General features: G+C 40.2%; 1 protein-coding gene across 7 annotated transcripts in view; it reads right to left on the bottom strand.

Moving 5' to 3' along the window:
- The window catches only part of TTC7A (tetratricopeptide repeat domain 7A), a 175,907-nt gene that overhangs the window by 138,953 nt on the left and 21,396 nt on the right, over positions 1–15,558 (bottom strand). For 4 of the 7 annotated variants that reach the window (XM_039379115.1, XM_027748906.2, XM_039379114.1 and 1 more), the window contains 5 exons: positions 14,552–14,682; positions 12,302–12,423; positions 5,014–5,092; positions 1,932–2,092; positions 1,451–1,514 (listed from right to left, as the gene is read on the bottom strand). In XM_039379115.1, the coding sequence (XP_039235049.1) occupies positions 1,451–1,514; positions 1,932–2,092; positions 5,014–5,092; positions 12,302–12,423; positions 14,552–14,682 (557 nt within the window). The other 3 variants (XM_039379116.1, XM_027748911.2, XM_027748909.2) reach the window with 3 other exon arrangements.

Below are 15,558 nucleotides of genomic sequence, written 5' to 3'. Positions count from 1 at the left end.
CCTCGAAGTCAGCCCAGTAGTCTAGTTTCTATCAATAGCATTTTTTCACTGCTTTATCCATAACTTAGATAAAGGACCGGTTAGTTCACCATTTTACACACCAGTGGATAAAACAGGGATAACTTTCATTCTCCTCAGCAGAAGAAGATTGTAGAGTTCAAGGTCCTACAAGGCCTTTCTGATTGCAAGTCCAGTCCCGGAAAAGGCTGGAGCAGCCAGTACTGTTGATGCTCCAGACCCTCATCCTTCTGCTTGGATCAACCCTGACAAGCCACACTGACACAAGTCCTTTTGATTTTAATAGAAGTGCCTATGATACTCTACAAGCCCTCACTCCACTTGCAATTATGAAAAGCCCTTCTAACTGAAGAAAAGTCCTTGAAAACACAAAGCAGATGTACTGTAGAGGATTAATCTAGAAGGCATTAAAAAGCACACAGTAATACTCAGATGTACATGATACATGAAGTCAACTTAATATTTTGGGGTGGTTCTGCTTTTTCAATTTCTCCCCAAATTTTAAAAGCAAACAATATTAAATTGCCATGTCCTGAAGAAGTTGCAGCAACAGGGAAGGACTTGAGCCAGAAGAACCAGACAAATTAAAACTGAAGGAAGCAAAATCCAAGAAGTTTCCACAGCACTCTTCAACTTGTCTGAAAGTTGTTTAAAAGCTTTTAAGAGGGTCACTGATGCTCCAAGGTTTTGAAATCTCACTTTGAATTACAAGTGACCACACTGTATTTAAAGCAAAATACACATTCCTCATATATTTTCAGAAAGCATTCCTTACACATTTTCTATGTTTGTGTCTTCTCAGAACATGAAAATTATCAAAGGTTACCATGCAGTTTTCCAAGCACTTTGCCTGCTTTTAAATGGATTTTTTAAAGCCACCAATGTTATAAATAGAAGAATCTAATTATTTCAGTATAGTTTATCATGAATGTTTTTGCATGTGACAAAATTCCCTGTATCACCAGCATCAGAAACTGTCAAAGATCACTCAGGACTGAAACAGCTAAGGACTGCAGGCTAAGGCATGTAAGCACAGTACTGTATCCTGCAATGCCAGACAGTGGGTACCACCATCATTCCTGGCTTTAGGCAAGGCTCCCTTCCTCTCATTCTTGATCCATAAATCCACACAGATGTTTTGAATGGAAACATCTGTCTACTGACAATGTATCTGGATGTCTGAACCTGCATGCAGCTATGATGAATGCAGTCACTTCCTCTTCTAGACAATTCCCAAAACCCTTCTCTCATGTTCCACTTAATAAAAATGGTCTCACTAATAAAAGAATAGATAGCATTTTCCATTCAGCATCCAAACCTTTGCTTCTGTTTATCCAGGGAAGACTGTAAACAAAACCAACTAGAAGACTTGACGTGGAAATGCCAGATATTACTTTCCACTATTAATATCACAAGCTTATTTTTGGCTTACCATAGATTCACTGATTAAGAGGAGAAGAAGAGCCTCTTCTACGTTGTCTTGAGGGCAGTACACACTGAAAGATAGAACACATTTTTCTGAGGAAGGTCAAGAGTTATCCTGTCAGCCTCTTTCTCATTTCACAGGAGAAGCAGTAACTTGAAACATCTCATGTATAATTCATTTGCCAGGCAATACTTTCTTTTGCAGGTTTACACAATTAAAATATATCTTAGATGAGCTATACTGAACCATAAATGGATTACTTTAATTTCACAGCAAAGACAGTTATTTGATTGGATTTTCTTCTTCCTGGGGAAAAAAAAATCCAACACTCAAAGTTTAAGTTTTATTTTTCCAGCAGAGTTTTTGATGGGATGTTAAAAAACAAGATACAAAACTACTACATGAATCAGTGACATAATTAGCAGTACCAACAAGTGTTCAAACCCCCTCCTCCTGACAATAAACTGAAATAAAAATGAGCGCTTACTTCTCTTCTGTGTACAGCTCAGGCCTCCGACAAAGAAGATTGCTAACATACGACTGATATTCCTTGTTCATGAACTCAGGAAGCGGATCAGATAAAGGGCTCCAGTAACAGTCTTCACTGAGGGAATGGAGAAGTACTTGGGCGAGCTGTTTAGCTGCAGTCTAGACATCAGTGAACAGTACAGAAAAAGACATCTATCAGAGAAGCCTTCTCCAACACAAAAGATTCACCCCTCCCCATGTTCCACCTTATGAAGGAGATGTACCAGCATGACAGTACCACTTTTCAGAAGGCCAGAGAAGCTAAATCAGCTGCTAAAGTGTACAGAAGTGGCAGTTTCTTCCCTCCTCTGAAAAGGCCAGACTTCTGCATTTACATGGTCTAGTTGCAATGTTGGGGGAAAAAAGTATCAAGAAAGCCTGACAGCAAGGGATGCTTTGGTGAACAAAGACAACCTCCTGCCACATGGACTGCTGAAACAATCTCACTAAAGTCACTATATTAGAGTATGATGACACTATGCTGCACTCTCAGGGTCAGAATTTTGTATGCAAGTCTCAGACCAGAGGTTACTTTTATGTTAGGTTTAAAAGATCAACCTTTTATCTGTTAATACTGCTCTTCCTGCAGCCTTTTATAGGTTCATCTCAGTCCTGCTTCTCTCTTTCTGTTGCAGTAATGGAGGAAGGAACTCTATATTGAGACAGAGACATCATATGCATTTTTTTTTGACCATAAGTGGCCGAGGATCTTTAAATACTTGCTTTCCAATTCATACACACACTGGCAAACTGGGCCCAAAAGGGGGCAAATTTTGCAAAGTCAAGTTAGAACTATCTTTGGCATTTGTCCTTGTCTGGCACCCAACAAATCACTGATTTTTTGCATTATAAATATATGAGCATACAAACAAGCTCAGAGACATCAAAAGTTGTGGTATCTTCTGTGAATTCTAAGCAGAATACCCACTGTAAGCTGTAAAGTAAATACTGTACAAAACAGAGGCAGGCTGAAACTTCAGCCTTTCTGTCCTAATACTTGTAAATAGTATTTTGCAACTTCTCTGACTATTGCATATGTATTTTATATGCAATTTACACTTTGAGATGTGTTAAAAGGCCACCAAGAGTCATTTTCTTTTAAATACCAGGACAGGTATGTTAGAAATCTACATCAGTAGGATTGAATAAATCACACTGAGGTTAAAGTTCCTGTTATCGGTTTCAGAAAAATAACTTCTTTTGACGCAAAGCTCTTGATTTTCATTCACCTTACCCACCACACATGAATTCACTGCACTAATCTAAAATGCAACCACACTAGTGTGCCCAGTTTCTTAACAGCATAAAGGGAGGTTTCACACATGTACCCAGCAAATGGCAGTGATCTGAATGTATGACCGTGTCTCAAAGAAACATACAACTCTCTGGAAACCCCAAGACTTTCCATGCACTTCTACTGACAAGTTACAGAAAGCCCTCTGTTTCTAACTAAGCTTTTCTATGCTTTTTATAGCAAACAACTATGAGCAAAATGGCCTAGGGCCCTGCAACATTAGCCAGTATCATTTTATCATCTCAATGTGTAATTATTCAGCCAGTTTTACCCTGAGGAGTCAACTCTCCTATAGTTTTTTCCTACAGTCTTAGGGGGGAAGGAAAATAATATGCCAGCAATAGAAAGATCTCTACTGGTTCACACAGAAATAGGAGTACAGTTTGTGGTAAGCCTTTCAAAAGGCAAGCACCAAATACTTCTAGTGTCTTTGATTTTAACATACAATACAGTAGCTGTGTAAATTAGCTTCACTCTTGTTTTGAATAAGACCAAACAAACCAGAACAGGCCAAGACTCTGATTTATGTTATTACTGCCTTTGGCTAAAAAAAGCATCATTATGCTTGAAGAACACTGTGATCCCACAAATTAGGGAAAAAATAAATCGTGTGTTTTACTTTCATGCTTGAAAAACTTGTTTAATTAAGAACGTTCCTCCCTTTGCCCTTTTGACAGCTCTTTAAAAAGAAATAAGAAAATGAAAATGTAACTTGCAGTAAAATAGAAATCCCAGGAAAAACTATTGAATGAACACCCTCAGAGTTTCCCTTAGGGAAAAATCCCCCAGGGGTATTGTACAGCTCTCCCCAGTCGCACAGGGACAGGAGTAACTGAGCCACATTCTGTCATAATATAGGAGCAGATTAGACTCATTTCAGCAAAATGACAAAACAGGCAAGCATGAAAATACCCCTGAGCCCTGATCTCAGTTTGGAAAAGGATGCAACCATCTGAGTGGACTATTATTGAAGTCACCTCTTCTAATTCCCTGCACAAGCTTCCACATGCATCTATATTCTCCAAAATGCTATGCAAACCCATGGCCCCCTCCTTTGCTGAACTTCTCTTGAAATTACATAAAACACAATGCTGAACCAAGCACAGGTTTAGCTGTAAGAATATCAGTGCTTTTAGGGCTGCAGAGCTCTTATTCACATTCTCAGTAAGACTGTTATTCTCTATGCTGTTGACCTTGTCACCTCCTGAGTAACTTCAGGACAAGATTTCTTAAAGGGGAGACAGGGAAGAAGCCGTTACAGGTTTAAGAAGTTAAACAGGCACATAAATAACTCTCTCCATGATTTCTTTACCAGAGGCATTCAGAATAAAAGGATGCATGCAGAATGCCAACACCAAAAACTAATTAAAACTATTAAAATCACTCTGTACTATATTGAAGAGGGTTTTACAGGACTTCAGTCTAACAAAGCCTCGCTTGCTGCAAAAGCCAGAAGTAATTAATGTTTCCACATGCAAATCCAGAAAGGTGTGCATGCACACACTGAAACTGAGAAAGAAAACAAGACATCACCTGAGGACAGCACTGTAAAACTAAATACATCTCTATTTCTCTGGGGATCACTTGACACATCACTTCCAAAAGTAAAAAAAAAAAAAAAAAGGAGAGAGAGAAAAAAAGGTATAGCAATCACTTGAGGGCAAACATTTTTTTGCAACTGCAATGGTCAGTAGAGAGAATTCCTGCATACCAGACAGCCCCACCTTCCCATCTCCCAGCCCCTTACCATTTTGAAGGTCTGAGTAGCTTTTGTTTCCACAGTCCGTAGTATTTCTCGCAGACTCCTCATTCCTTTCACAATATTTCTATGGGGAAAGACAGAAAAAAAACCCCAAAGCATGAAAAACCCCCAAAACCAGCACATTGGAGACAAAATGCTTTTATGATGTGCCAACGCTTGGCAATAAACTTGATGTTCAAACAACCCATGAAAGAATCACTAACACTGGGTGTGCAGTAGCGAGACAAGTCACTCTGAGGCACAGACAGGACAATGGCACAGAGCAAGGAAGCGACTGTAGCATGCCTACTCCAGATGGCTTTCTAAGAGAAGATCACATTCACATTTGATGAACAGAGGGGACATTTGGAAGCCTTTCATAGCTCATATTTATAAAGCAGATGCTGCTCCTTAAAAGCATCCACATCTCCTCTTCACACAGATTGTACTCGTTTGAATTATATTGAGCTTACGTGATGCTTTTAAATGACGATTCCTTTTAGGTGGTGCTTAAACGCCTTATGTCTGATGGTCCAGCCACATGACGAAAATACAGTGGTTTAAACAGTTTATTATAAGGCAGCTAAGTTGCAGTAACTGTCTGCAAGCACAGCTTAACCTGCAATAAGAGGGTTAGGCTAAAAAAAAAATAAAATTAAAAAAACCCCAGAACACATTACTCTGAATACACCATGAGCGATTAAAGCTGACTGGTTGCCAAATGGTATCTTAATCATGTATCTGTGCACTCAGGAAGATGCAAGGAGGAAAGATTAAACACTGTACATGCTAGTTAACACACTGTCAGGCTATAAGCTGTTCAAGGCTGAGGACATGGCCCTACCACCACAGTAACTGCAAAATGGTTCAATGCACATTCATCGCAGGGTGGAAGTTACCCAAAGAAATACAGGCTATCAGAAAAGGAGCAATGTTGGACAAGAAAACAAAATAAGCAGTTGTACTGGTACATTAACTGCCACTTCAGCTTATCCAGGAGAATTTTCTGTGCAGAAGAAAGTTAAATTTCATTTAAAAAAAGCCATAACAATCTTTTCTGTCAAACTGATTAAATTTTGAAGGTAAGCAGTACAGACTGCATTTGTGCCTACTTTCATGTACTGCAAACCTTCCTGCACTCCAGAATCAGTGGCAAACATTTGATGAAAATAAAAGGTGATTATTTTGGGAGGCAGGGGGATAAAAAATGATCACGTTTACCGTGAATCTTGCCTACACAAAATGCCACCCTAAAGCTTGTGGTCATCAAGTCACAGAATCCAAATGCAAGTGGCCTTACTTCAATACTCCTCTCAATTTTAAACTGAGGTAGTCTGTAGATTACCTACTTGTGGGCAAGGTACATACCAGTAAGAAAGTAAGGCAAGAGCAAAAACACCGGAGACTTAACCCTATAGAGAAAGTCAGATGTTGTCTTTCTTTTTTTCCGTTCACTTTCTCCTAAGTAAAACATGTGCTTTGAAATTATCAAGAGGAAAAAGCTCAAGGAAGTTTTTTTAAGTAGGACTTTAATGCTTCAGCATGCTCCCCAATTACAGGGTCAAGATACCATGCGCTTTTTAGCGGGTCTAGAATAGAATATACCCACAAAGGTGCAGTTCTGGACATTAAACCGAGGAAAGCAATAAGTCGTGTGGTGTTATTTATGCACGAGTAGTAACACCAAATCCAACGGAACTACTCACATGGTATTTACTATTAGACAAAATCAATCAATTCCCCCATATCAAAAAAATACACCTTCCCAACTGCTCTCCTTGGTTATTGAAAACTACCAGTATTTCCCCTGCATCCATGGGCTCCTTAAGAGGCTGGACAGAAGAGTTATGGTGTATAAGAGTTTTACAACATTTTCAAAAATGCATATGTTCAAATTTCTTGTTAGCATAATGGTATTTGTCTTAATAAAGTGCCTATGAATTGCACTAACTACTATGAGAAAGAAGATTAGTGATCACTTGCAAAGCCAATTAATTTCACATTTGGCACATACTAAAGAGATGAAAAACCTACAGAATGTGATAAAAAGAGACATTTTCATTCCCAGAGAACTAGACTGCCATTACAGTTCCACTTTTTAGACAAGGCCACAAACCAAGTTAAGCTTCATGGTAGAAACACCTTGCTCTGGAGGGAAGGGAAGAAGAAAAGGAAGGAATATCGACACATTGAAGTGAATGAAAGAATAAATAGCAAATTGCCAGGGTTGAAACCATGAAGCACACGACAAATGCCTAGGAATGCTTTCAACAAAAGCTAGGAGAGCAAAATGGGCAGCGCAGGAGGAGCACTCAGCACTCACCACCTCCTAGACAGATGCTCGTGTAGTCAGGTTCCATCAAAGAGCAACCACTCCATCCTCTGAGTTCCCAATTCCAAAACATGCAGAGCATCTGACAACAATATCAGTTCTACAGGACTGAGGATTTAGTGTGGCAGCTTCTATATTTTGAACTGTATCGAACATTATTGAGCCATGACAGGAGACAGAGCACATCTGCCAGCATTCTGCAAACATACCTCACTACAGGAGTTTGTCTTTACATTTAACTGTTCCAAGCCAGGAGACCATCTGAGCATACATTTCATTTTTAGCAAATGAATTGCTCTACTTATAATAAGGAACTTACTGTCCCATTAATGGATGTCCTTTATATACTAGCTGTGCACTTGAAGAGAATTTTTTTAATTAGGGCCTGAAGAGGTTAACAAAAAGTATTTATTTGAACAGAAATACATGTACATAGATGAGTGAATGAGGATTCAAACACAAAACCTCTGGCAACTCCTGGTAAATCCATCTGATCTTATGTAGTTCAGAAACTAGAAAATCTTGAGCCTCTGCAGAACCTGGATAGAGGACTACCTGGAAATCTCAGGTACTGCTGCCTCAAGCCATGGCATTAGTGAACATCAGATCATGGAAATTAAATGAGCTAGAAGAGTCCATAGGCCCCTATTGTAATGCTAAGATGCCAGAAATAGAAATGAGGAAGAACAAGAAGGGAAAAGCACATGATCATTAAACTGCTTTGGTTTAGCCACAGAAGTGGCCAGAGCGCCATTCAGAAAAACCATGATGAAATGCAGTTTAGTATTCAATCACAGTTAATCTAATAAAGAACAACACAGACAATCATGGCCAAAACTGTGACAAAGAGCACCCTGAGAGTCCAGTCAGTCCACCCTGGCATGAAAATATGTTTTGTTTGTACATGTACCCTGTTAATACAGAGTAATTAAACTAACAGTTCATGAATCGATGCAGTCATACTGCATTTATGCCATATAGTTTGGCTAACACTATACACAACATTTTAAGATAAAAGGAAATAAAGAAATACACTGTTTTCTATGCAAATTTCTGGGGAAGAGTATTGACAATAAACCAGAGAGCACAGAGGTCTGCAAAGACAGTCTCCCAACAACACAGACACCAGAAGATCATGTTCTTATCCCCACTGATTTACTACTAAAACAATTAGCTGCTAACACATGGAACAGACCATCTTGAGAAGATTACATGGCAGTTTGCAGAGTCACCTTTCAAGGGTAAAGCTGTACCCAAAGCACAGAAACAGCAGCAACACCATTTCCTCTGCCCACCTCCTTTTGCATCTTTGCATCTCACCCAGGTTTCTAAAAAGTCATACTCTTTCCTTAAACAGCTGTTCATGCATAGACACAAAACACACCTGAAGAGGTAAGCCTCAGATTCCTATGAATAAGATAAGACATAACCAGTAAGTACAACAAAGCACATTAGTTTCCTAATGGCAGCCTGTCTAGCAGAGAGGGACGCTCAAAAAAAAACAAAACCCAGCCCAATACAAAACAGAAGCTTAGCACTTATCTAGATCCATCCAGCAGACAATAAGACTCACTTCCAAATTACCAGCTGCAGTGTCCTGGATAAGGTGCTAGATTGAGATGACTAAAGAGGAGATAAATGTCAAGAAAGCCCACATAAATTCCTCAGAAGAGATGAACAGTCCAGCAGAGACTGTCCTACCTGTCTTTATACACTAGATACTACTGTGAAACTACACATACATGAAGTTACTCTGAAAAGTGTCCTTGCAACAGAAGCCTACAAAATTTCCAAAAGGGATCTAAGCACTCTAGAAAATTGACAGAAGGGAAGAGAAACAACTATGTAAGCTTTCCCTATTAGGCATTTTTGCCAGGGTTTTCCCAAGTAATTTAGGTCCTAAACTGAGAGATCATATGGAAACTCGAGCTCTAATAAATGCTTAATAATTTTTCAGAAATTCTTTTTCTTCAAAAGTGTCCCATCAGAGCTTCCAAAACCAACCACATCCTCTAGAAAGCTCTGACTTTGTCTTGCTTGTGGAACTCCATACATACTTCAGCTGCAATTACGATAGCAGTATACATATCCATTACTTCACATAGGTGAAGCATGCTTAAAAATACTACAAGCATCTTGACCAAAGACCCCATAACAGCAAGAAGTGGTAATACCTGTTCAATATTCTGATAAAAAAAGCAGCAAGAAATTAGCCTAATCTTCACATATGTGCATCAGAAAAAAACCCAAGCAACCAAATAACCAACAACCAAAACCTAGTGCATATGCTAACATGGAAGACAACTGGCTGCCTCCTACAGTATGACATCCTATATTCTGCATCTACAGTATCAACACTGCTCACTGGAGGAATAAAAGAAAGCTTTTTTTGGGTTGTAGCAAGCTAAACAACTGCAGGAAATGTGTCTTCAGCAACACAATGTTTTTAAGTTAACACCTTATTAAAAGCATCTGGGACTTCTACAGCTGCAAGACATTTTGGTCCTTACAGCTGGCAGCTCAACACCTGAAGGGCAGACCAGACCTTTCTTTCATCCTAGTGGCTTCTTTCCACTGCACACTGCAAGAGAAAAGGGCACCCCTGACCATGCTCCGAGAAGATAATGTCTGTTCCTGCCAGCAGGAACAAAAGCATAACACCACCGTTTATATCCCTCAGCTCTTCTACTTGCTGAGACAAGAATAAAGCACTCGCCATTCCTTTTGTACACACGTGCCACTGGGGAAGGACATCCCACCTGATAGGACCTACCCCCCAACAGCTTGAGCAGTCATCATCCAAGGCTTATTTCCTACCAGAACATGTTGGAAGCAATAAGGAGGACAAAAGCATTTCTTTTGAGCTATTCAATATCGGTTAGAGAAATTTATTATACTCATGAAGCATCCTTAAAAGCTTCTTCCTACTTCCATCCTCTTTTCTTAATATATCCCAGTGCTGCTTATGCCCTCTCGTGGCAGAAACTACACATCAGTATCAGCTGTGGTGGCAAAGACAAGCTGTGGTGTCCCACCAGGCTTTTTATCCCACCGAATCTTCCATCCCTGGCTGGTGCTTCTCACTTGCACTGCAGGAGGTGATGAACACGTGGGATTTCATTCCCATCCCAGCCACAGAAGCTCCATTGCGCTGACTGGGATGCTCTTTCATCAGGAGACAGCTACAGAGAACATTTTGCTGCTATTGCAGCAATTCAATTTATAATCAAAGCCCTGCATAATTCACATCTGTATTTTGCTTCAAATTGCTTTCCTGTAGGTTTTTTTGAGGGTTGTTTTTGTTCAGGGTTTTTCTGAGGGGGAATTTGTTGGGTTTTTTTAAGGCTATCATTAAAATAACACGGGAACGGAGCAAGCAGGGCCCACAGTAGTAGCTAAAACATCCCACTAGATATATTGAACTGATGAAGACTGAATTTAAAATGTGCTGATTAAAATGAACATGAGTGAGTTTGATATTCAAAAGGTGCCTAGAGGACATCAGTGCCATATGTTCTAAATGAGATTTTATTTTATTACATAGTTAATGAGCTTAACGGCAAGACCCGAGCTTTTTGTCTGCCATGAGAACAACAAAAGGTTAGGAAAGCACATGCTGTGCCACAGCTGGTCAACCCTCAGCTCACCTGGGAAAACCACATACCTATCCCCTGCTGTCAAGCTGATACTGAGACTATGCTTTATAAGTCCATATTTTCTTTATGCGTAAACTTGTACTTGCCTGACTAAAGGGGTCACTTCACAACATAGAACTTCGGGTTTTTGTCAGCCTCCAGGTTATACAAGGCTTACCTGAAGGCACCTCTCATGGATAGCTTAAGGGTACAGCTTCACTGTATGTGCAGGCTTTTAATGAAAGAATGAGAAACAGTGGTTATTCACAGCTGTACTTAAAGTAATTCCTGGAGGATAAAAAAGTAGCAAAAAATCCCTAAACAAGAAGCAACCTTCCTCCAACAGAATCAAAAAATGGTACCAATTTTCTACAGAAGAATTTAAATTGATTTTTGCTGGGATTTTTTTTTCTTTGTTCTCAATCTTTCAATCTTTTCTCATTTTTTGCTTTCTTCTCCATTTTACTCAGCAGGTAAAAAAAGCCAAAATTAAATACTTGCAAAGATAGTTTGCCATAAAAAATTCAGTATCTGATTCCTTAAGAATAAATGGGATATTATGGTGCAAGAACAGGACTAGGAAAGGATGGACTCTCACAACAACACATATGGAAGAGACACTCTCCCACATGACAATTTCTCCATCAGATAACCAGAGCTGATTATGTTTTGAATGCATGGCCCGGTTTAGGGAACAGCATACCCTCAACTGATGGCCTTTTGGAAGTGGCAATTTACTACGTCTTTTCTGCTGTTCTTGAGAAGGTTTTCCACAGGTGAAATTCATCGTAGGCTTGCAGATACCAACTCCTCTTGCCCTTCTGAAGTTCACTGGAAGATGTATTTCAGATGCATAATAAATACCACAGAGCAACACTGTTCCTGCATGTATTCTCCACAGTAAAACCATACAGATTTGGGGTATTGATTGGGTCATTTAAGAACTTAAACAACCACACAAATAAATGAAAGAAACTACCTGTAAGACTTCACTGAACTCTAAATCAGGCCCTGTGGCTGCACATTTTAAGAGCACACAGCCGTGTAAATTCCACTCTCTCTTTACGGTCTAACTCCCCTCATCTCCACAGGGAGCAAAGCTGAGGCAAGACAAGAAAATTGTTCTACTCCACCCTACCTGTGGATCTGGAGAAAAGAGGCTTAGGACTCTTAAGGGAGGAGAACAGGGAAGAACGCTGAGGGAGCTTCAGGTGAGTCAGCAGCAAAGAAGTCATAACAGAATATATAAGAAAAAAATAAGCCTACATCTGTTCTGACACAAAACGTGCAGTATTATCTATTTTTATTAACATCTGCATTCACCTACCCCTTCTTTAAATGAGTCACGTAGGCACTCTGTAGAGCTGCTTCCAGAAAGTAGGAAAGTTCAAACTCGGAGTAAGTCATGTTGCTGCCCTTCATACTTCTTGAATGTGTGTTGTTTAAGGTCTGTGAGGGGAGGAAAGAAACATCTGGGATTACAGACAACTGTTTGAACTAGTCAGGTCCTCATGAGCCAGTGACATCTACAACAATAAAACATTAGCTTCCGCCATCAGATTCCTTTCAGATTACTTGAAAACTTTCCTCCATTAAATATTCAAAAACCTTTCAAAGTCAATTTTAAAATAAACTACACAATGACTTCCATGATATATTCTGCATGTGATAAGAGTTTTGAAACACCATCACTTATTATTTTCCAACCTTTAATAAAGTAAGTACAAAGCCACACATTAACACCAACAGCTTCAGAAGTACTACTCAAACTACAGAGATCCAGCATCTTGCCCAGAAATATTAACGCAATGTTTGAGTAGGTATATCTAGTTTTATGTAACATAAATATTTGTAAAGAGTTAGTAAGCCATCAGGAATACTGATGGAAGAATCTTACCCTTTCCTGTTTCTCCTATCAAATCCTTCTAGCTTTTGCTTCCTTAATAGTAACAAGCAGCTTTCCTTGCTTAAAGTTGCCCTGTGTGAACTCTCCAAAGCAGGGTTTTACATCTAGGACTAGAGAAGGACTATGAACTTTTACATCTATCAGTACTCCTGCACCCTCGTCTCCATGTCTAGAAGACAATCACATGAAAGGAGATTGTAGCGACGTTGGGGTTGGTCTCCTCCCAGGTAACAAGTGACAGGATAAGAGGAAATGGCCTCGAGTTGTGCCACAGGAGGTTTAGACTGGATATTAGGATAAATTTCTTCATTGAAAGGGTGGTTAGACATTGGAACAGGCTTTCCAGGGAACTGGTGGAATCACCACCCCTGGATGTGTTCAAAAGGCATATGGTCATGACACCTGGGGACATGGTTTAGAGGTGAACCATGGCAGTGTTAGGTTAATCACGAACCTTGGTAATCTCAGAGGTCTTTTCCAACCTTACTGATTCTATGACTCTAAGTGAATGAATTACAGTTCAAACGGTTTCACTTCTTTGCAGAACCAAGCTGTCAGTAAAAAAATTTAGCGTCCCATACCGGCAAGAACTCATCCTTCCAATAATGGAAGGACATTACTTATTTTGAAATAAAAAAGCTATTCATTTTTTTCCTGCAAAGAAACAAGACCAGACAATTTGATAGCTGGCTTTTTAAATGAATTTTTATACATGCACTAAGCTCATTTTTTTCTCGTTTCGATGCAGTTAAAAACAAAACCTGAAAAAGAAACACACCTTTGCTACTGAGAAGAGCAGAAATATCTGTTCAGAAGGCCAAAGGCCTTTAAGTTAGAGAACAGATAACATGCATTGCTCTCAATACAGCTGATGTCAAGCATAACATGTGGCAAAGGAACGGCATGGAAGCGTATGATATGTCCTGTAAAATCAGCTTGGCAAAACTGCAGAGTCAGAGACCTCTAAGCATGTACCCGGCAAATCAGCGGCTCATGTTACCTGCACGGCTCAGTGGAGGGTTCACAGTACTCATCTTGCTCAGCAGCCCAGCCAACCACTGACTAAGCAGTTACTTGATACTAATCATACAATGGCTTGGGATGGAGGGGACCTTAAAGATCACCTAACTCCAACCCCCCTGCCACGGGCAGTGACACCTTCCACTAAATCAGGTTGATCAGAGGCCCAATCAGCCTAGCCTTGAACACTTCCAGGGATGGAGAACGTAGGTTCTAAATGATCTAGATTCCTCCTGGTTCACTTGAAGAAGGTGAAGCACCAGCAATTAAACTGCTATGGCTGACCCAAAAAGGTTTCTTTCAGCTTGTTAGGGATCTCTATATCCACTACTGTATATCATTTATACAGCAGGTAAATGATACACATTGATGCCAGCACTTGCCATGCAAGTTTGCAGTCCCTCCTTAGTACAAGCTAAACTTGAGATACAACCTGAGCATATCTGAAGCATTTGGTGTTTTACCACAGGTAAACTGCTGTTCTGCAGCTGATTCTACCAAGACATCTCACTCCTTCCAGCTTGTTCTCATACTGTCTATGATCACTGTCTACCACATGACATTTCCCCATTATTTTTTCATTTTTGCTATCAAACCCCTGAAAATTCCACCCAGGCCACCAGGCAACACCCTAAGCACATTTCTTCTTACCTTCTCAAGCTCCTGCAAGTACACCTGGGCAATGACACACGCTCTCTCAAAACAAGCCATGACTTCCTCCTCCCTTTCACACAGTCGAGCACGTGAGGCAATTGAGTTGGTTGAGCGCTCCAGTGACATACCTGCAAAATGTCAACACCTTCTTTAACTGAAGCCAACCAACAGCAGTATGGCCATATTATTCTTAATTTACCAGCTGACAGGACAGTTTTTCCATATGTGGGTGTCCCTCTCATTCTGATGACTTTCAGGACAACACCCCCAAGGAAAATACAATTCCTACACATGCAGGGCATCTTTGTCATGCTGCTCGAACACACAGTGCCACTGCACACTCCTACGGTGCCTTTCAAACACTTTATGAAGAGAGGACATACAGTCCCTCTGGTAGGAATAAGCAAAGAGAAAAACTAAGGCCTATATTTCCAAAGACAGCTACAGATTTTGGGTGCTTCTATTCAGTGAAACCCTGGCACTGAATCTGATAATTTCTAGGCATCTGGTACTTCAAGTGAAGCTTTCAATAAGGAGCAGTTTTGAGAGGGAGGGGGGAAAAAACAACAAAAAAACAACTGGAAAATGATACTGAAACAAAGCTGGAAAATCTGAGGCCTCTCTTGGAAAATCTGAGCACACGCAATCTTCTCGTGGACACACAGCAAGCTCTTGGCAAGGCACAAGAGACTCTTAACCACAAGATCACCCTCTTTTCCAAAGAAAGGAAAAAACCCTGGGTTCTGTACTACTAAAACTCTTTCTTGTGTCATGATCCAACACCACTGACAACAAAGAGTATGTGTTCCTGACACAGATGCACAGAGGTGATAAAAGAAGAAGAGAGTTCAGCTGTCCAGACAGCCTTTCCAAGGAATCTGTTTCGACCGCTACAGCACGTGGCAAAGGATTCTGCCCCACATGAGGAGCCACCATGCACACCTGGAGCCACACTTGCCTGGGTTCCTGCAGTCCCAGGAGGCACAGCACCTCAGCACTGCTCA

The sequence above is a fragment of the Pipra filicauda genome, unplaced genomic scaffold (assembly GCF_003945595.2).
Source record: "Pipra filicauda isolate LSUMZ 115617 unplaced genomic scaffold, ASM394559v2 scaffold156_size1729456_pilon, whole genome shotgun sequence".
Classification (NCBI taxonomy): Eukaryota; Metazoa; Chordata; class Aves; order Passeriformes; family Pipridae; genus Pipra; species Pipra filicauda.
This window is presented reverse-complemented; position numbering and strand designations above follow the sequence as displayed.